Source organism: Manis pentadactyla, chromosome X (genome assembly GCF_030020395.1).
Source record: "Manis pentadactyla isolate mManPen7 chromosome X, mManPen7.hap1, whole genome shotgun sequence".
Classification (NCBI taxonomy): Eukaryota; Metazoa; Chordata; class Mammalia; order Pholidota; family Manidae; genus Manis; species Manis pentadactyla.
In genome coordinates this window covers 41,236,638-41,257,901 of record NC_080038.1, presented here as the reverse complement: position 1 = coordinate 41,257,901, position 21,264 = coordinate 41,236,638, and the positions used below count along the sequence as shown (strand labels likewise).

At 40.6% G+C, this 21,264-nt stretch overlaps 1 protein-coding gene and 1 non-coding gene across 4 annotated transcripts in view; both read right to left on the bottom strand.

The window, feature by feature from the left end:
• The window catches only part of RP2 (RP2 activator of ARL3 GTPase), an 80,582-nt gene continuing 59,318 nt past the window's right edge, over positions 1-21,264 (bottom strand). Inside the window, exons 4-6 of one of the 3 annotated variants that reach the window (XM_036907454.2) lie at positions 10,608-10,693; positions 6,301-6,407; positions 1-552 (exon numbers count right to left, since the gene is read on the bottom strand). In XM_036907454.2, the coding sequence (XP_036763349.2) occupies positions 6,327-6,407; positions 10,608-10,693 (167 nt within the window). In that variant the 3' untranslated portion in view covers positions 1-552; positions 6,301-6,326. Of the gene's footprint in view, positions 553-6,300; positions 6,408-8,205; positions 9,077-10,607; positions 10,694-21,264 lie in introns of those variants that run through there. The other 2 variants (XM_036907455.2, XM_036907453.2) reach the window with 2 other exon arrangements.
• On the bottom strand, positions 9,839-9,944 carry LOC118923534 (U6 spliceosomal RNA). The gene has a single exon (XR_005029222.2). It is a non-coding gene; the product is annotated as a U6 spliceosomal RNA (small nuclear RNA).

Here is a 21,264-nt window from a genome sequence, read left to right as displayed (position 1 = left end):
TACTTTCACTGACTTTATTTCACTGAATATTCAAAAAAACTGCAAAGCAGGCATAATTTTCATTTTACAGATGAGAAAACTAAAGCCATAACACAGCCTGCAGAGGCCTACATGGGTGGCACGTAGTGGAATGTAAATCAAATCCAGGTCTGATGGTTCTCAAATCCATGCTTGTTGTTCTTGGCAATTCTGACATGACCAGTCCAAATGATCAGGAACACGGGCCAGTCCTAAAGGAAGGGCAGAATTTGAAGCTTTGGGGCAAGGGAGTAGGAAAAAGTGGGAGAGTGGTCAGGGGATTCCAAGGCATGGAGAGAAACATAATAAGCAAAGACCAGTTTTCATCAATTATGCCCTATTCAATAGTCAGGAGATCAAAGGGCTAGAGTGGAAGGTTAAGTTCCTCAAACACATAAGTATCTGTTGACTTATCTCAACATCCTGTGATAGTCACTGTGGGCTATACCAAGGTTTATTTTGTGAAAGCACCTGGCATGTAGTTGCTGCTCAGTTTTTGGTGGTGTTTTTCTTCTTTAAGAAAGTGGTCCTAGACTTGAAAACAAAGGTCTTATCATTTGGATTACTCAAAAAGCTGACAATCTAGCTTGGGAGAGAATGAAATTATTTAAGAGTTCCAAAATAGAAAGTGTCACAAGATGATATGAGTCTAATGATAACGAAGCCACCCACAGAGGCTACGCTCTACTAGGTCCTTTTGCTGGGCAATGGAGGGGATGTCTGGGAGGAAGCAAGCAGAGATCTCAGGTAGGGGTCCCAGTGAGGAGGTCACTTAGTAACTGTGGGGCCAGGATGAGCATGAAAAGGAAAGGATGGAGAAGTGGAACACTTCAACAACAGGGCTATTTAAGAGCTGCCTAGTGACAGTGAAGAAAATAAATCTCTAAGATGACCCAACAATGTCAATGGTGTAACTGAGGTAATTGTGTGTCATCAACAGAAAAGAGGGTTCAGGACAGGAAGGAGGAATGTGATGAGTTCTGTTTAGTACATGGCAAGATGAGAACAATTATTTAACTATTTGAGCAAATGTCTTTGGTAGAGGTGATAGCTGAGGAATGGCAGGCAGATGAACGGCTGTGCTCACTGGTGCCAGCTGAAGTGTGAGAAGGGTTCATGTGCCTAAAGGAAAAAACAGAGAGATAAAAGCAGAGGACTCCAGACTGAACCTTGTGCCATGACAACTGAGGTGTAAGAGGGGAAAGGAAGGGCAGAGAAAAAAATAAATGAGGAACTGTCTGAAGAGACTTAGTCTCAAGGAAGCAGGAAAAATGGAGTCTAGCATAGTGTCTGGCCCACAAAGCAGTGCTTGGTGAATTCATGGATGGTGGGGAACTGCATTCATTACTGCATGAACCAAAGTAGCAGAAATTTGAGAGATCAAGGGAATGATGGTCAGTAAGAAATGCCACAGGGAAAAAGTGTATAAAACCAGCCTATGGATCTTGACAAGAAAATTTCACAGTGCTCTTCTGAAGGATAAGGAGTATTGACACTGATAACATTCTTAGGAGGAGAAAAGGAAGAGTAATACACATGAACAGCAACAAAAGATGTGCCTCTGACTTGATAGGTACTGTGTTCTTATTCCTTAATTGAGTTGTTCCTCAACAAGATCAGTTACTCAGGAAACATCTTTCTATCTGGACTCAGGTCTAGTCTGTGCTATCAAGTCAAAGGTCATTTCTTCCCAGCCATCTCTGGGCATCAACTGTTTTGCTTTTCCTGAATTCTATCCCAAGTTTAAAAAAAAAATCACCCAATTAGTTTTCAGAAAAGTATTCCCATGATTTTCATTCTTTTTCTTTTTCTCTACCACCACCTTTTTGCTTCCTTACCCCCAACTTTTAAAAAATTAATATTAATTAATTTTTTTAAAACTAGGGAAACAAGAAGAAAAACAGTATTATTATATACATAGAACAAGGAAGAAGACATGAGCAGAAACAACAATTTTCATTTCTGTGGCCTACATTTCTGTGAGTACTCCTGAGATTACCATTGGCATTGATAACTTCCTCCAAGTTCTTCTTGTGCTCAGCTTCTTTACCCCCAACTTTTATTTAAAAACAGATAATGTATTTACAAAGTTCAAAAATCAAAACTGTAAAAAGGTGCACATTTGAATTTCTTTCCTACTTCTGACCCCATTCCTGTTTCCTCTTGCCTCCTACAGGTAACTTGTATTGGTTTCTTCGTTGTCCTTTATGCAAAATTAAGCATAACACACACGTACTATCTTCCCTTTTCTTATACATAAGTAGCGTAGTGGGTACACTCTTCTTGACCTTGGTTTTGCAACCAAAAAGTAACATTCCTCCTTAACAGTACAAACAGATCTTTGTATTTTGCTGTTGTTTCTAACTTCATGTTATTTGAATGCTGGTTTTCTACTCATCTTTGACATTTTTTCTTTCACCTTTAATGCTTTGTACAATCACCATGAGTAGGCTCTCCAACTGTCTGGAGGGTCATATGTATTTTGAAGAATACCTACAAGTAATTTTTGATATGTCCCTTCCTCTGGAATAAGAACAATGTCTGGTTAAGAGACAAGACATTGTTGTAAACCCCAGCCCTACCACTTAACCTGCTACAGTAATGCTGCTGTTTAGGGGAAGGGAAGCTCAGGGCTACTCACCCACACCTGCAATCAAGTCTTCCAGATTGACCAGCCTCACTCCTTACGGTGGGACAGTGTAGTTTGAGGCCAAAGCCCCAGCTAATATAAAAGGTTCACTTGGTTTTGTTTTAATACTCTGGGCATAGATTTCCCTCGGAGATCTCCAGGAACCAGCTAATCAGGGAAGGATTCAGCTTCTGGTCTATCCTGGCCAAACACATCCTGAACCATAATGATCTCATCCTTCAGTAGATCCCCACTTACCAATCTCGAACATGTGACCCTAAACAAATAAGGTCCTAGGCCTAACTTTCAATTTCTTCATCAGGCAAAGTGGGACCAATAATATAGTCTTCATACATTTGATGTGAAGGTTAAATGGCTTAAAGTATGCAAGATACTTAACACAGTGCCTGGCTATCATAGCAGGTGCTCCGTAAACAGTTGCTGTTATTTTTATTGTTATTGCTGAGCAGTATAGTGCAATGGTTAAGAGCATGGAACTACTGTCACTGGCCTTTGTCCAGACTCTGCACTTAGCATGTTTGACCACAGTCAAGTTAGCTAACCTCTCTGAGCTTCAGTTATCTCAATCAGAAAAAATAGGGATAGCAGTAGTAACTCCTAGGGTTGCTGAGAAGATCAAATGAGATTTCATATGTAAGGTGCTTAACAGAGACCTGAGATACAATAAGTAGCTGCTTAAATGAGATATTACATGGGAAGTGCTTAACACAGAGCCTGACATAATAAGTAGCTGCTCTAACAGCATTTCAAAACACAAACCCAACTAAACAAAATGATTCTGCCCCCTCAGATGAGGTGGGAGGTACCTCTTCCCATATAATTAAGTGGGGAGGAATGTAACATTTTCCCATAAAAATGCACTCATTTAACATTTAAGAGGGCAGATCTGATGTTATGTTTTTATTCACCACAGTTTCAAAGAATTTGCTTAGAGAAATGAATTTTATAAGGGCGAAGGAAGGGCACTCTAACTCTGATCAACTTCCATGTGTCCTGTGGCCTACATTTTTCCCTATACTTGGCAAATATACAAATAATCAGGACAGCTTCGATACATACTGTTATCAGATTCAGTATGAAGAATGCCACATAGGCTTCAAATGCTGCCCTAACAACTGCCATAGCCTTCGATCATTTAGTTGCTTTATAAGTACAGATTAACACCAAAGGAGTTGTAATACAATACAAGATGTGTAAAAGTCAGCATTTCTATTTTATTTCAAGAAGCTGAGCCCTGGTTCCAGTCAGAAACATCTGACTCTTTGAACCTAAGCACATTACGCATTTCTTTTTACTGTTATGTTACCTTTAAAACAGTAAGGAAGTGATCACTTGCCACCTGAAGTTTGTCTATGGCTGCCACTGACTAAATGCAAAGAAACACTCTGAATAAGAAATTACAATTCAGTCTTGTATGAGGACACCAATATATTTATACTGAAGGAACAGAAAGAAAAATCATTTAAAGTAAATAAAGGTAGAGTATGCATTTAGGATTTTGCTTTTCTTTCACATTTTTGATTTACAATTAAGCCTTTGTTCCAGAAAAGAAAAGCCACTGTCACCACCATATTCCCTCCCAAATTTGGAGCAACACTGAACACTTCACTGGACAATCCTGTACATGTTTTATCAATGGAGGCTAAGCTCATCCCTGAACACCAGACCAGAGAAGATGTCAAGAGATAAGGAGGGAGGGTAAGAGATCTGCGAGGGACTGAGTTACTAACCTTCTCTACAAGCCTAAAGCAAGTAGCTGTTTTTTCATTTTAATTCAGTTCCAGCATCAACAAATCACCACTCTGACTTTATGCAACATGTTCCCTAATAGAATAAAACAAACTTGAATATGAAAACACATCAGAAGAAAATGTGTGTCAGAAACTGCTATGCTCTTATCTGTTTCCAGTGAATACCACAGGTGTTCTTCAACTCCCAGGAGCCTCACGGGCAGAGACCATGGTTACTATTTCAACACAAACCAGGGGGAAAATATTGTAGAATATTTATTATTCCAAAGCCAGTCAAGGAGAGTAGAATGAAGCCTGGATTGTGTCATTCAACCAGAAACATTTATTAAATAACAGATCACATTATCAGACCCTAAACTACTCTCTAGGAGGACAAAGACTTCTAAGCCTTGATTCTTGCACTTGAGGAACTAATGGTCTAGGACAGATCAAACTTTAATGTACATATGAATTCCATGCACACCTAGTGAAATGTAAAAGTTCATTCAACAGATCTGGAGTGAGGCCTGAGATTCTAACAAGCTCTGGGTGATGCTGATGTTGCCAGTGACAAGGGAGGCATGGATAAAGAAGTAGAACAAAGTGTTGCAGGTACTTGAAAATCTACACAGAGTACAGTGAGAGGACCAAGGAGGGAACACACTTTTCTGAGAGTGGTAGTAAAGACTTCATATAGGAGAATATCGATGAGCTGTCTCATTCTCCCATGACCACAGGGGCAAAGTCAAGAGGCCTACATTTTAATTCAGTGGTCCTGGTGTGAGTTGCACAGGCCATCTAAACTTTCTGTCCCTCAACTGTCTAATCTGTAAAATGAGGCATTAAAAAATGTCCCGACCCTTCAAAGTCCTAAAACTGGAACACTCTAATGAGATAAAATTTTAAATCACTTAATATATGATCTGTTTAGAAGTTAGGTTTTATTAATGTGCCTAAAAAACTGACGTACATTTGACAAATGGAAGTCCATCAATCAATAAGAAAACAGCCTCTCATACTTGTTTTCTCTTGTTCAGCTGCCTATTTGTAGGTGGGTGTATGGCTAACACAGCTGCCCTACCTTAAAAGAACACCATACTCACTTTGCTTGGCACAATAATACTTAATATTCATAAAGTACCTTTATTTTCAAGGCACTTTACAAGCATCAGTTAATTACTTGTCACACCACTTGCAAGCTGCTTTTCATCAGTCCAATTACAAGTGGACCACATTAAACTGAAATGGTGAAGGCAGGCCCCGCAGAGAGGATTGGAGCCTAGGTGAGAATGGGAAAATGCTGGGACTCTTTGCTACCTGTGCTCATGGCTCCCTCAAAGTCTATTTATAGGTGAGAACCTGCCCTCACCAGGAAAGCACCAGAACACTATAGAAGGAAGAATGTGTTGTTTCTGAATATCTTGCTGGAAGTTTGGCACTAAAGTCAAAATGTCACAGGAGAGAGATGAAGTAGTAGAAAGGCTTGTTGCCTTCTCACCTGAGTAGGCCTGACTGTTGCAACAACACTCTATCTACCAGAAAGGAAAAGCAAGTCAACAGTGAATGACTCCGTTTTCACAAAAAAAGTTTTCATTATTAAAATTCAAATGAAGTTTGGCTTTCTTAGTGTTACATTTAAAGAATAAAGTGTTTTCTACAATGAATTTTGAAGGAGTTACCTACCCTAATTACAGTACCTTTTCTTTCTGTAGAGAACAGAGTTAAATAAGTCCTTCTTAAATGAGAAAAATTTTAAACTCTGCATAGAAAGAATTATCCAATAAACGGAAAGTTATTTTTGCTACTGTCTTTGTTTTTTTCCCCCCAATGCTCTAAATCTAAATACAAATGTATTCTTTATACATTGAAATAATGATAATAAATATAATTTTAAAAACTAACCAATCTGCGGTTTCAGTACTTCTGATTTATGGGCTAGGAGAGGGAGAAGTTGGGTAAAAGGCTGGCAGTTTGGTAGTAATTAAAAAGTAACGTCCATTTGTGTAAACCTGAAAGAAAGCATATCACAAACAATTCATTATTTTCTTAAATATGGAAGAGAAAGATGCCTAATCTTAGTAAGTATTCAATCATAATAAAAAGTATTTTTAACAAGATACATTTTCCACTATATTTGAAATTCTTTAGATTAAAATAGGTTTTCTACCTCTGCATTTCTCCAGTGTGCTTTGTATACACACACACACACACACACACACACACCTCATTTCTCATTAACATGAGACAGAGATTAGACCATTTTATTTATCATTAAAAAATTTGTGTCATAGTCAAATTTTGTCACAGATATGAGTAAATGTATGTTACAGAAGTGCTCTTCAAAAATTAGTGTTAAGCCATTTTCATTTTAACATTTATTACAAATCACATTTTATAAACACTAGATAAATTACATACAAAAGCTAGATGTAAATATACAGAAGCGAAAACAGCAGTACTATTAACACGAGAAATGAGCTAGTCTGTTTAAACATGTATAACTTAATAAAATTACTAGTTTTTCACTGCTAATAATTTTTCATGAATTCAAAAGCTATTCAGCAACAAAATGTATACTGTAATTTTTATCAAAGTTTAGAATTATAGAAACAACCATAGTACTAGTTATTTAAAATCTTTTCAAGCATTCAGAAGCCAAATGACTGTCCTTAAAGACAAATTAAGCATAGGTAAAAGCTCTAATCTAACTGAAGAATATAAAATTTTAAGCTCTGGTTAATAGATACTAACATCAGTGGAAATTTTTAAATTTACATCCCTCACATGTTACATTCCTGAGTTTTTGCTAAAATACCATAAAGATTTCAATTTAGAGCTTTGCAAAACATTGTATTACATTTCTGAAAACCAAAAAGTATTGTGATTATTTTAAATGTGAATAATGGGGTTTAATAATGTGATCATAATCAGAAGGACCATGCTTAATTTAGCTTAACTACGGGAAAAATTAATGCCTTCTGACCATTGCTTGCAAAGCTCATTTGTTGATTATGATCAAAATTATATTAAACCTGTCACCAGTTTTATTTGCATCTTATGAAATGGACTTGATTTAAAGGAGAGATTGACTTATGTAATAGAGACAGCTGTTACAAAGAAGGCTGAAATGATCTAATGCTAATGGTTAGCACAAGGCCAGGCACAGGGTAGGTGGTCAAGATTACTTAGTAATTTAATATGAACAGTCTAATAATGTATTATTTCTGAACAATACCACATATTTTCAATGTAGTTGTTATAATTAATCTGAAAATAGCCAAAAACAGTAAACATGAAAATACATTTTTATTAACAATCACAAGATGAATTTTTATAAGTGGCTATTTTCAGCCTTAGTTTTACCAAAATAGAATTTGATTTAAAGTTCCTTTTAAAAGCAGACCTATCAAAATTTCCTATTAGCTGTTGCATGTGATGTAGGTGGCATATTCAGTCCCTTCTCGCAAGATCAACCTACCAGCATCTTCTGAATTCATTCCTTAGTTACAACAAATCCCTTAAAACACAGTTTCCCTTGGAGACTGAATCAGTGCATCTGGGGACTGGGTCTGAGAGTGGATTTTTAAACAAGTAGCTTTCCCCTGCCTCCTGGTAAACTATTATGGTCAGATTGATTTGGAAACTAATGCTTTAAAGCAACCAAAATAATTTTATCATACTTGCGCATTACTTGATATGAGTGGCATGTCTAATGAAAAATCAAACTTATCTAACTTTTTAATAATCTGCATAGCTTATCACCATGCCTGAGTATTTCTTAGCTAAATGTCACAAGGTTTTGTTCTATCTAATTCTCCTAATAGCCTACAGAGCTGATAAAACAGTCATCACTTCTTTGAAAACTGCAGTGATTGTGCTTCTATCATTTTAGTGTTGCATATGCCTTTCTTACCAGGACGCAGAAGAGTCATCTAGCAGTTGTATTAAAAAACTAAACAGTGAGGAATTTATTCAAATAATCATACTACTCACAAAATAGTCTTTAAACAGCTATACCAACATCAGTTAGTAGAGTCACTTGCAAAACTGCTTATCAAATACCTATTAATTTAAAAAATTCAATTTACAAAACGTGTCAACTCTGTGTACAAAGTCTCATTTGCCATGCTATGCAACTGGGAAGCAATTATTTAACTGGATATGTATACATGAAAAAATATGCAAAGGTTCATTCTAATTAATCAACTAGTAAATCCATCTATATTTTAAAAAATAAGCAATGGAATGTATTCTCAAGCAAGTATCATGGAGCACTGAGGAAGGTTTAAATTATTAGAGATTTGAAAGAATGTTAAATTAGGATTAAAATAATGAACCATTAGTCACTTCTATTTTCTAATAATAGTATCATATGCAGAGAAAAACTGCAAGTTTGTTGAGGTGGGTTAAATAGTTTTTAAGCTGATTGAAACTACTTAATTTAAAATGAACTATTTTTGAACCTCAAGCAAATGTTGCAGTATTCAACAATTTATTAAAACATAAATTTGAACAATTTTAGCATTAGTAAAAACCATTGCTACCATACAAATTAAAAAGAGCTTAATCCCAAGGCCTTTGTTCCACACTGATTTCATATCCCCATCTGTATATCAACAAAGTTGTAGAAGCTGTCTATATCTCCAGATGCTGTCTCCTTGCTTTCTGATACGAACATCTATTTTAAATATAAAAAAAAACAAAAAATAAATACTAGTAATCCCCAAATTCTAAAACCCATGTTCTTCAAAGAACAAAGTCATAAGCTTGCTATTTTAAAGAGATTCAAGCTCATCATTTGTAACATTTAATCTGTAAATTTTCTTTAGAACCCATGCAATATACTTTCAATAGCTATAATGTAAATTGAGTTCTTTTAAAAGCACTTGTGATATAATTAAGGTCTTTACTTTCATACTACTTTAGTTGTAGTTTATTACACTTGGAATTTTACTGCTGTTTTTAAATATACAACAGTCATTACGAAAGCTACTGAATAAAGAGGTTTATTTAAATAGTTTCTTCTATTTTCTAATAATTTCAATAGGCTGAGAAGCAGACCTTGAGATTATCTTTTCTAAAGCAGTTAAACATATATTACTAATTTTAAATGAGTATCAATAAAGAAATATTCAACAGACCCCCTCAAAAATATCTTCCACTAATGTTAGCCAGGAATTAGAGGATACGTGGGTTCTATTTAGTTATCATAAACTAGCTGTATGATGCTGACAACTTAATAAACCTCTCTGGGCTCAGCTTCCATACCTGTAAAATGAGAATGTTGGATTCGATAATCTTTAACTTATTCAGATCTAAAAACTCCAAATCATAACCATTCTCTGTTTCCTTTTCTATTCAGTCTCATTATATCTACCCTCTCCCTTAGTAGTGTTGTGATAATAAAAGGAGAAAAAAGACAAAGTACTTTATCTTTTTTTTTTATATGGAACGCTTCACGAATTTGTGTGTCATCCTTGCTCAGGAGCCATGCTAATCTTCTCTGTATCATTCCAATTTAGTATATGTGCTGCCGAAGCGAGCACAAGACAAAGTACTTTAAATTATACAAATTCAAGTAACCATAAACCAAATCAGACTACAAAACCAAAAGTTTCCTGAGATATTTATTTTTTAAAAATCAGTTACATATATATATATTACATAAAGTCATTTAATCCTCATGTATTTGTTTTTTAAGTTACATTAAGTTATTGAAGCCTGAAATTCTTAGCTATGGCAACCTCATCAACATATCTAAAAAATACCTACATTAATGATTTCTAGATATAGCTCAAGATCAATTTTTGATGAAGCATTAGTGAAGCAAATAAAAATGAACGTGGGCAATAGGATCATCAATCTAATGTATATAATCTTAGAAATATAACATTTTCACTATTTCACTATTTTTAAAAAAGGAAAGATTTAAGACATTTGATGAGACTTTTTACTTTAAAAACATACATATTATTCAAGTTTTTAGTAAGTACATTCATATTCTGTACATTTTTAAGCAATTAAAATTTTAGTTTGGCAAGGAAAAACCAAAGGTTAACTCCCAATTATTTACCATAGATTCTAAAAATCATGATCTGCTTTTTTTTTTATTTCTAAGCAACAACAGGGATAAAAATACTATTTGACTGTAATGAAAAGGAGATAAAATGAAAAGGTTTGACTGAAATATAGTCAATAAAATCTTGTACCTTGGTCCCATTGAATATCTCATGGACAATAAGTTGACATCCTTCTACAGCACCATCTCCATTAAACTCCAAGGCAATAACAGGACCTATAATTGAATACAAAACCATTCTAAAAACTTTTTTACTTTTCCCTGAAGAATCTCTGGCATCTTCCTTGGGGATAAAATAAAAGGAAAAAGGAAGTAGACAGATGGGCCACATCACTTCAGCTACTTTTTCCTACTCTAATCATAAAACAAATTAACATAGACTCTCATCATATGATGAGTAACTTCACTGCTATTAGGACTAGTGTCACATGTTTAAGTGTTGTAAATAGTCTGGCTTTTCTGGTTTTTATTCTTCTATAAAAACCATAAAAAGTCTACTCACTTAGCAGTACAAAAAATAGTTGATAAGATGACAAATAAGATCAAAAGCAATTAAAGTCAACATAAGTAGGTTTTGCCAGGCAGCCAGCCTTGCTCCCAACTCTCCTATTTACCAGCCATGTAGCAAGTTCTGAGCCACCAGTAATGAAACTAAGCCAAGTAGGAATTGAGGCCAGGAGCCAAAAGTAATAGCCATCTGAAAATATTTTTCTTGAGTGTGCCTTAAAACTACATTCTAGAACCAAAGACCAAGTTTAAAAAAAAAATTGTCTGAACAGGTTATTTGTGCCTCCTTTCCCATACATTAATTTGAATACTTTTTAAATCACCTGTACTTTAAATTCTGGCATATTTAGGGTTTAATTTGGCTTGGATTTAAATGTCATATTGGCACTACTGGTGTCAACCTGTTGGTAAATACAGCCATAAGTTACCCAAGTGAACTATGCCCTTCAATTCAATTAATCCTTACTCAGCTGTCACTATATTCCTAATAGATTTGCTTTTTAATCTCCTACAGTAATGGAGAAGTTCTGACCTCCAGGAAATTATAAATTTCTTGAAAAAAGATATAAATCCATTAAACAAATACAGCATTAATAATGAATTACTAAAAGTAATAAAATACTAAGGTGAATGAATATGAAACACTAAGCTGAATGTAGTCACATGCCCTAGGACAAAGCACAAGAGAACAAGAGAAAAGATCACACTGCGCTGGGCAACGAAATAACTGAGGCTTGTGATTTAATACAGACAAATACAGAAAAGGCAGGATATGTAACAGTCAGCTGTGAAATTAGACACAGAGAACAAATTGAAGTGTGAGTTTTTCAGCCTCAGAGTGTGTAGATCAGGATAGGAGTTGAGTAAAGACAAGAAAGTAACTGGAGAACATTTTCACAGAAAAATGGATGATTCTATGTGTGGGGCAAGCAATGGGTAAGATTAACCTGGAACGTCCTGTTGAGCCAAAAAACAATGATGCTATCAAAGGCTAATGGAACTATATCAAAAGGACATATGAGCCAGCTTGAAGGGAGCCCAATGGCCAAAGATGAGATAAGATCAGAAGGACTAATAACTGCAATTTATTAAAACATACTGAATATATAAAATCATGAGCTCATAATATTTAGAAAAGAGAAGAAAACAAAATTGGACACCACTGTAGGCTGTTAGGGTACCAATTCATTACTCCGAAAATTGATGCTTAATTATTTTCCCTTTATACATTCTGCTTTCTGACACAAAGCATATTTCAAGTTAACCAAACAGCTCTGGTGTATGAGAAGTTCTGCTAACATCCTGTGCATAAAGTGAAGGTTCCTATGGCCAGGATTCTCACCTGGCCCTGGTCGGCTAGCTCACTACACACGTGTGGGCAATACGTTGTTACTGACTCTATATACCACCCAGTGCTCTGGGCTGCACAGCTGCTGCACAGTTGCAGGGATGTAGGAGAGCAGAGGCTGGAGTGGTGGCAGTGCCAAGGACAGAGACTGAGATGGCTGTGGGAGTAGAGAGGCACAGAGGCAGAGACCAGCTTGCTGCATGCAGATTTGCTCTGAGTGGACAGGATTCTTGTGATTGACCTGCCACAGTGGGAATAAAGTTGGGTATAAATCCTTTCACCCCAAGAACATTCCATTGCCATTTTTCATTCTCACTGAATCCATAGTGAACTTGCCTGGGGCTGAAACCCATTGGCAAGACACATCCATAAGTAAATGCAGAGGTAGTAACTTGATTAGAAAAGCATCATTTTGCAACTCCTAATAAAATAATTGGATCAGGTAACAATCATCAATGTTTTTAGCATCCCACAGGGAAGACTGACAGGAAACCATGATGAAACTATAAGGCTGTCACCACGGGAACCTACCAATCAATCTTTGCATCATTACAGTGCAACAATCAAATATCATATGCCTTCTCATTTAATGCTATGGGAAACAGTATCACCTGTAAAATATTCTTGCCCCAAAATAACTAAACCTGAATGTAAACAAGGCTTTGATCTAACTTTCAGTCTGTAAGAACTATAGAGGAACAAACGAAACAAACCCATGCACACTACAGGACAAATGACCGGGCATTTTTGTTTTTGTTTTTTTTACAAGACAAAAAGGAGAGGGGGAACACCTGTTTCTGGTTAAGAGCAATAGAAGATAAAACAAGTACATACAGTTAGTGGGCCAATAACAGATCTGGATTAAATTAACTCTAAAATTATACATAAAGAATGTTTTTAGACAATTAGGGAAGTTTGAATATGGACTAGGTATTAGATGATATTAAGGAATTGTTAATTATGATAGATGTGATATTACATTGTGGTTACTTAAGAAAACATCCCTTATTTTGTTTTGTTTAAGACTTGTTGTCTTGCCAATGGGTTTCAGGCCCAGGCAAGTTAACTATGGATTCAATGTGACCAAAGAAATGACAGTAGAATGTTATTGGGGTGAAAGGGTATCAGGGTCTGGGAGTTGCCTTTGAGGTTTTAGGGCAATGCAAAGAGCAAAGGCAGCAGGAGTCATCATGGAGGGTGCTCAAAGAGGCCGCTTTACTCTGCACACAGCTGTACTTCTGATACTGCTACAGTACTAATTCAGGGTTACAGAAGTATTAAAGATGCGCATGTGTGTGGCCTTCATGGCCAGGTGCCTGGCCTTTAGGGCCCTTATCTAGCTTTTTTATGAGTATAACATGCTGTGTTTTCAGGTTTCTCAAGGCCAGACATATTTGGGGTGAAGCAGCAGACAGCTGTCCTCATAGAACAGTTGGGAAACTGTGGGGGAGGGGGCCTTCCCTACATCCCACCCCTTTCTATAGGACAGCAGTCGTCTGCTTCTTCCTCGCACACAAAGCAGAGCTCTGTGCCCAGAGCCCACAGAAACAATATAAAGAACAGCAACAGACAAGGGGGCCACATGCCCCAGCGGCCACTATGGTTAGGAACCACCACCAAGTGGGACCAAGCTGTGACCACCAAGTAGACAGGGGGTGTCTTGCCAGTGGGTTTCAGCCCCTGGCAAGTTCGCTATGGATTCAGTGTGACCAAAGAAATCACAGTAGAACGTTTCTTTGGGGTGAAAGAGTTTATTACCAGGCTTGTTCTCCCGGCAGGAGGTCGAACACTAGCGTCTCTGCCTCCACCCAGAGCACTGGGCCGAGCTCTCTACATAGTGCAATAATAGCTTATTGCCTAAAGGTGTGGAAGCGGTAGCCTAGCAACAGACCAGTTACATCATCAGGTGGTTTAAGTTCAGTGAGGATCCTGGCCATACGAACCCCAACTTCACCACACTCCACCCCTCCAGAATTCTTGCCTTAAAATCTACATGCTCTCAATCTTCTGCAATGGTCCCTGGGCGAGAAAACTGGAGCACTGTAACCAGATTCCACAACAGCAACAGGATAACAACTTAGAGATAATAACAAAAATTACGATACAACAACATTTTGATACAGGTAACAAAAATTATAATAATCCTCAAGCCAGAGGAAGCTCCCAATCCACAAAGACCTTAAGGGCAATAAGACACATGTTTTAATGACACCAACATAGGCAAACTTTGTCCATCAGGCAGGATGCATGCAAGAAAGTGGTCCTGTGATAGGACTGTAGAAGGAAGGGGGTCCCTTCCAGGTCTAGTATACCATACTTTTACTCCTTTCCCAGTGGGGGTTACTGAAGGGTCTATATATAGTGCTACTGGAGGTGCATGCACTGGCCATGATGACAGAACACAACTCCCCGCTAAGATGCTTCTACCTTCTGGCCATTCCGGATATACTACTGTGACCTTTGGGAGTCACTCTGCTGTTATTCCAGGAATACACAGGAGGCCAGCTTCCAGGCCTTGTTCCCAAGGTGCCAGGAGAGCCAGCCGTCATCAGTCCATGTGTCGAAAGGTCCAAGGCCACATCCACTCCGTGGAGTCTCCAGGGTTCAGTGCAGTTGGTGCTGGCAGCAAGATGTTATTCTGGTGGCCAAACCTTGGCTTCAGTGATTCTTCTTTGGTTTGTACTTGCAGTTGTATATGGGAGGCAGCCATACATGTTAACATGTCTACTGGGTTCAGGGTTCCCTCTCGGGGTCTCTCGTTCAAACGCCGTAGCACAGTCCATAAGCAGACTGACCATCCCCGCAAACTATGGGTATTTGACATTAGTCCGGATTTTAACAAGCCATTGTGCCTCTCTATCATGCCTGCTGTGGTAGGATTGTATGGCACATGAAACTTCCATTTGATTCCCAGCTGTTGCACCCATTCTTGCAGTGTATGTCCAGTAAAATGGGAGCGCTGATCACTCTCAACTACCTGTGGTCAGCCATAGGCGGCAAAGAGATGCTCCAGGCCTCTTTTGGTCATCTGCTGGTCTGCACAACGGGTAGGAAAAGCAATCAGAAGTCCACTAGCTGTGTCCACACAAGTCATGGCATACTGATATCCTTCTGACACACGTAGAGGCCCAATATAGTCTATCTGCCACCTGATGAGGGGTATAGGTCCCTTAGCTATTGTCCCATGTTGCTGTAGAACTCGGTGTAAGTCCCTTTTGGAGCACACGACACACTCCTGCCGTGCTTTACTAACTTCTTCAAAGGTCAAAGGCAAGCCCCACCGACAGGATACAGCCCACATTGTCTTTTGCTCTGCATGCAACAAACGCTGATGTAACCATTGGGCTACATCAGAGGCAGGCTTTCCTTCTAACCAACATATCTGGGCCAATTTATCTGATTCATCATTTCCTGGGGATGCCAGTGGCAAATGTCCTGTCACATGGTATAGTGTAATTATTTTAGTCTGACAACAGGCCCATAAGTCTTGCCACAATTCTTACCCTCAAAGGGGTCAGTGACCAACCAGCCAGTTGGCATGGTACCAGGTTGGTAGCCACAGGGTCAAACCCCAATAGCTTAGCTGTCGGTGCAGACAGCTATGGGGGAGGGCTCTTGGCTGATCACAAGCCACACAGCCCACAACTCTGCCCATTGGCTGCTCTTCCCCTCACCATCTTCCATCCATACTGTCTCAGTCTTAGAATGGAAAGCTATGGCCCTCCATTCTGGGGGGCTGCCCATGGCTGGAGCTGTCTGTGTACCATGTATCTTCGGGTATAGGGGCTCTTCCCTCCCGATAGGGACTCTCTGCTACTAATGGTTCAAAATCAAGTTCTTCCCACTTTTCACTAGTATATGTCACCAGCCCCAATAAGCATTGGAGTTCTTCACTCAAGGGGCTACTAGAGAGGGCATGGTGCTGCTGTAGGTAAGCACCCCACTTGGCCAGTGTGGGTGTTTGTGCTACACTGCTCCTTGGCTTTTGGGTCCAGTCTTGTACCCACACCAAGATGGGATAGGTGGTTATTACCTTTATCAGGGCCATTCCAGTGATGGATTCTATAGCTAGCAAGGTGTGATACACAGCAGCCAGTTGTTTTTCTATCAAAGTGTATCGTACCTCTGCCCCTTTCCAGAGTTGCGACCAGAATCCAATGGGTTGGCGAGTTTGTTCAAGCTGCTGCCAGAGACCCAAGCCATAACCATCTTCAGTCACATGAACATCCAGCTCACAGGGCCTTGATGGGTCTATCACACTCAAGGCCTGCATGGCCTTGATTCCTCATTTTGCTGTAGTAAAGGCAGATGCACATGTCTCATCCCAGTCCCGCCTGACGCCCTTTCGTACCAACGAGTATAAGGGCTTTAGAATTTGTGCCAAATCTGGGATAATCACTCTCCAGTAGCCTAGAGGACCCCAAAACTCCTGTAGCAATGCTGCAGTTGTAGGGGTAGGAAAGGCCTGGATTTTATAACTGCTTCTGGTATAACTTTGGTCTTAACCCGACCAGACGACCCCCAAAAATTTGACAGACAAACCAGGTCCCTGAACCTTGGTGCTATTCACAGCCCATCCTTTCTCCTGCAGATGTTGCAGCAGTCTAGGTGCTGCACATTCTAGATCTGAAAGAGAATCGGACATGAGCATGGCATCATCAATATAATGGTACAGCCACACTGTTGGTGGTTTCTCCCATGCAGCCAAGTCTTGGGCTACAAGTCCATGGCAGATGGTGGGGCTGTGGAGGTATCCCTGTAGAAGGACAGTGAACGTCCATTGCCATCCTTCCCATGTGAAGGAAAACTGTTCCTGACTTTCCTGCTCAATGTCAATGGAAAAGAAGGCATTAGCAAGATCTACCACATAATGGTATGTTCCTAGTTCATGGCTGAGGGTATCCATCAGGCCTGCAATAGAGGGGACAGCAGCATGCATAGGTGGTATGACAATTCAATTCTCTGTAATCCACAGTCATATGCCAGGAGCCATCTGGCTGTTTTACTGGCCACACTGGGGAATTGAAAGGACTATGGGTGGGCTTCATAATTTCCACCTTTTACAGCTCCTGGAGAGTTTCTCCAATCTCTTTATGCTCTCCAGGCAGTTTGTATTGTTTGGTATTAGTCACCCGCTGAGGCACAGGCAAAGCTATGGGTGGGTGCCTAGCATGTCCCCTCAGAACTGCCTTCACCACACGTACTCTGAGTCTGAACTCACCTGCAGTGGTCTGCAACCATAGACCCTGCAGGATATCAATCCCCAAAATATACTCAGGGATAGGAGATATATATACACAGTATACTCTTTTGGGGGGTAGATGCCCTATTCCCAAAGGGATTTGAGCTTGTTTCACTCTGATAGCCTTACCCCCATATCCATCTATGATAGTAGGGGTCCCTGGGAACCACTCAGGGTTACCATGAATCAGTGAACGTTCAGCCCCTGTGTCCATGAGAGCCAGGACACGTATGCTCACTGGGGACCAATGGACAGCTATTTCAACATGTGGTTTCTGGTCCCCCCGTGTCCCTCAGGGCAGGTACTCAACCTTCCCCTCAGTTGAACCATGATCCCCAATCATATTCCTGTGTGGGCTTGAGTGAGGTTAGCTCTCTCTCCAGCACGAAGTCTTGCAAACACACAGACTGGACTTGTGGCTCTGTCTCTGACCTCTGCCTCTTTGATCTTAATGGTTGGAACTGCTGCTCTGGTTTCAGTTGTTGCCATAGCTCTAGTAAGATCCTATTTGACTTCCCATCTAATTTCCTTCCATCTGCTCATGCCCGTATTAAACCAACCCACATCTGGGTCCTCATAACCTTCATAGGGTCCTTTAAATCCTTCCTGTGAGAGAAGACCTTATTTCTTTCCATGTTCTCACTGCTTCAGCCTCTTCTAAGTCTGCTACTGTATGTGTCACCACCTCTTTTATGGGCTGCCCTAAGTGAGGGGAAAGAATGGCAACTAGAGACCTAAAGACGGATGTGGGAGCCATTTGAAGCACAATATTTCTCATCCCAGTAGTGAAAATCTCTTCATCTGGGCCATTATTCTCTGGACTATAGATGGCATTTCTTGTGCCTAGCTCTTGTAACACCTGTTGGAGCTCAGCATAGTCTGCCATTTAACAGGACAGGATGGTAGATCACCTGGATTGGGCCACACAGCATGAACTGCAGCCATAAGCCAACTGAGGAAGCAGTGATTCTCTGGGGTCTGATGTGCACTTTGTAACCTCTGCCTCAAGGCAGGGAAGCTAGCTTTCCCATCTCTGATCACAACAGAACAGCTTGATCCACCCCTAAGTCCCACAGATGCAGGAGCCAAGCTGATATTGACTCCGAGGGCTTCTGCCTAAACTGGGAGCCCAAATCCAGCAGCTCAGCCTGAGTATAGGGGCAGACCATAGAGTGCTCCACGACCTGGAGAGGGGGCTGCTCCTCTCCTTGGGGAACATTCAGCTGCTGGGTCTTTATTTTTGTTACAACCACTGAGCGTGATTTCAGTACAGGAGGGGACAGTGCCTCCAGCACCACCTCTTCATCCTTCCCCAGCTCCTCCATTTCCAGGACTGATGGCACCTTTCTCTCCCCTGCCCTGAGTGCCTCCTCTGCTACAACCTTTACCTTTTCTACTATGCCTCGTAGCAATGCTAGCTCAGTCCTCAGCAGCTCTTACCTTCACCTCAATGCTTCGCAGCTGGCGTTCTTGTGCCACCTCCACCTGTGTTTCCCTCAGGAGTTCATCTTTTTCCTTCAGAGCACCTGGCAGCACTGCTGTCTTATTCTGTAAGCAATCTTTTACCCCTTCAATGGCTACTTGCTGCCAGCATTCTTGTGCTGCCTCCTTTCGCATCAATGCCATTTCCTTCTTCAGGGAATTCACAGAAGTTTGCAGCTCGCATTCTCATGCTGCCATATCTTGGGTCTTTTTCAGGAGCATGTCCTTCTCTTCTGTAGACTTATTTTAATACTGTGAGAAGCAGCCAACCCATAGTCCCCGCTGCTTCATGGGCACTCTGTCTCTCAAAAGACCTACTTACTATACCAAGAGCCACCCCTACTGCCTCAGGTATCACCTCCACTTGCCTCCAGTCCTGTGGTGGGGCCCAGCCCTCTGGGAGGCAAGCCACCTCAGACCACATACCCACTGGGGGACAGTTGACTGTCTCCCCATTCATAGGCGCAGCCCGCTGATGCACCCCTCCCATAAGGGCCGCCTGTCTTTTTCATTGGTCAACAATGAACCCTGCCGACTTTGCCAATTGTCTTGCCAGTGGGTGTCATCCCCCGGCAAGTTTGCTATGCATTCAGTGTGACCAAAGAAATGACAGTAGAACGTTTCTTTGGGGTGAAAGGGTTCATTACCTGGCTTGTTCTCCTGGTGGTTGGTCGAGCACTAGCGTCTCTGCCTCTGCCCAGAGCACTGGGCTGAACTCTCTACATAGTGCAATAATAGCTTATTGCCTAAAGGTGTGGAAGTGGTAGCCCAGCAACAGGCCAGTTACCTCATCAAGTGGTTTAAGTTCATTGAGGATCCTGACCATAGGAACCCCAACTTCCCCACAGGGTGTCTTGGGATAAGGCTTGTATCTGAGACACTACATTATCCACTTTTTGGAGCGTAGCTTGTATTTGCTCCTGGTGGTCTGGGATATACACACAGCAGTCAACGTGCAGTAAAGCAAAGGTACCCCTTTGTGCAGCTGTGAGTATATCCAGAGCCATTCTGTTTTGTAAAGTCACCTTCCGCATTTGGGTGACTTTATTTCGCAATAGGGCTAGCAAGGACCTTGTTACAGACAAACAGCATGTTGTTACGAGCAACATGCTGTGCCAGGGCATCTATTTGTAATTCTACATGTATAGTGCTGGCTCTTGGAAGAGAGCCAGGGGGTAAAACCACCATGCCGTCCATTTGGGTCAATGCCAGCAGGAATATACAGCATCTCCCAATTATGTGTGAGCCATGGCAAGGTTTGCAATATCTGTCCTGATATGCAGGGGCAGCCCCAAATACAACGGCCTGTCAAATTTGCAGGGAGATAGGACCAGCCATATTCCCCACATATCCAAATGTTTTCTCCCAGCAGGGGGTCGGTCGGCACAATGCCCACATGGGCGCAACCATCCCATCAGCATTTAGGGGTGCAATTAACACTGACATTGGCACACAGTTTTCTGGGTAACCAGCCAACCATGTGACTGGGTATGGAAACCTGCTGTTTAATGCACAGTGGAGCTATAGTTTGCAAGGTTACATGTATACTAGACATCCATCCCTGCCCATTATACATGATATTCTCTCCAGGCAGAGCATGTGCTGATTGCTGGATCAACTGCTTAGTTGTGTGCCGTTTTGCTTCACCTTCGGCATCACTGTGATTCCATGTTTGAAGGTGTTTTCATGCAGACAGGTTGGCAGGAGCAATTTTCTATGGCAGTCTGGCAGTGACTCATGTAGGCAGTTCTATACACACCCAGCAGTGTGAGACATTATGTACCTGGGCAAAAGTATGGGTCCATGCCACCATACTACTGCTCTCTGTCAACCTGGGTGGAAAGACAGGGCAAATAAAGACACCATAAATGGCAAGTCCTGGTTCTCCGGGTGGATATAAGCGACCTTGTCATGTTGTGACAAAACAGTGGCTGCCAGGGGCGATTTTCCTGGTCTGTGATACCAGACCAGAGTGCCCGAAGGCACTGGCAGAGCATTAGGTTTAGCCTTTACCAGAAATTGTGGTATTGGCTATACTTGCATTACCAGAGTTCTTGCCAATATGGCTGTTGCCCTCTCCAGCAAGGAAGCAGTCAGTTTAAAAGGCCACTTTCCTATCCATGGGGTAGCTTGTAACCCATGGGTCAGCCCCTCTCCCCATACCTTATACAATGCAACCAATGGGTGTCCTTCAAACACCCAGGTGCA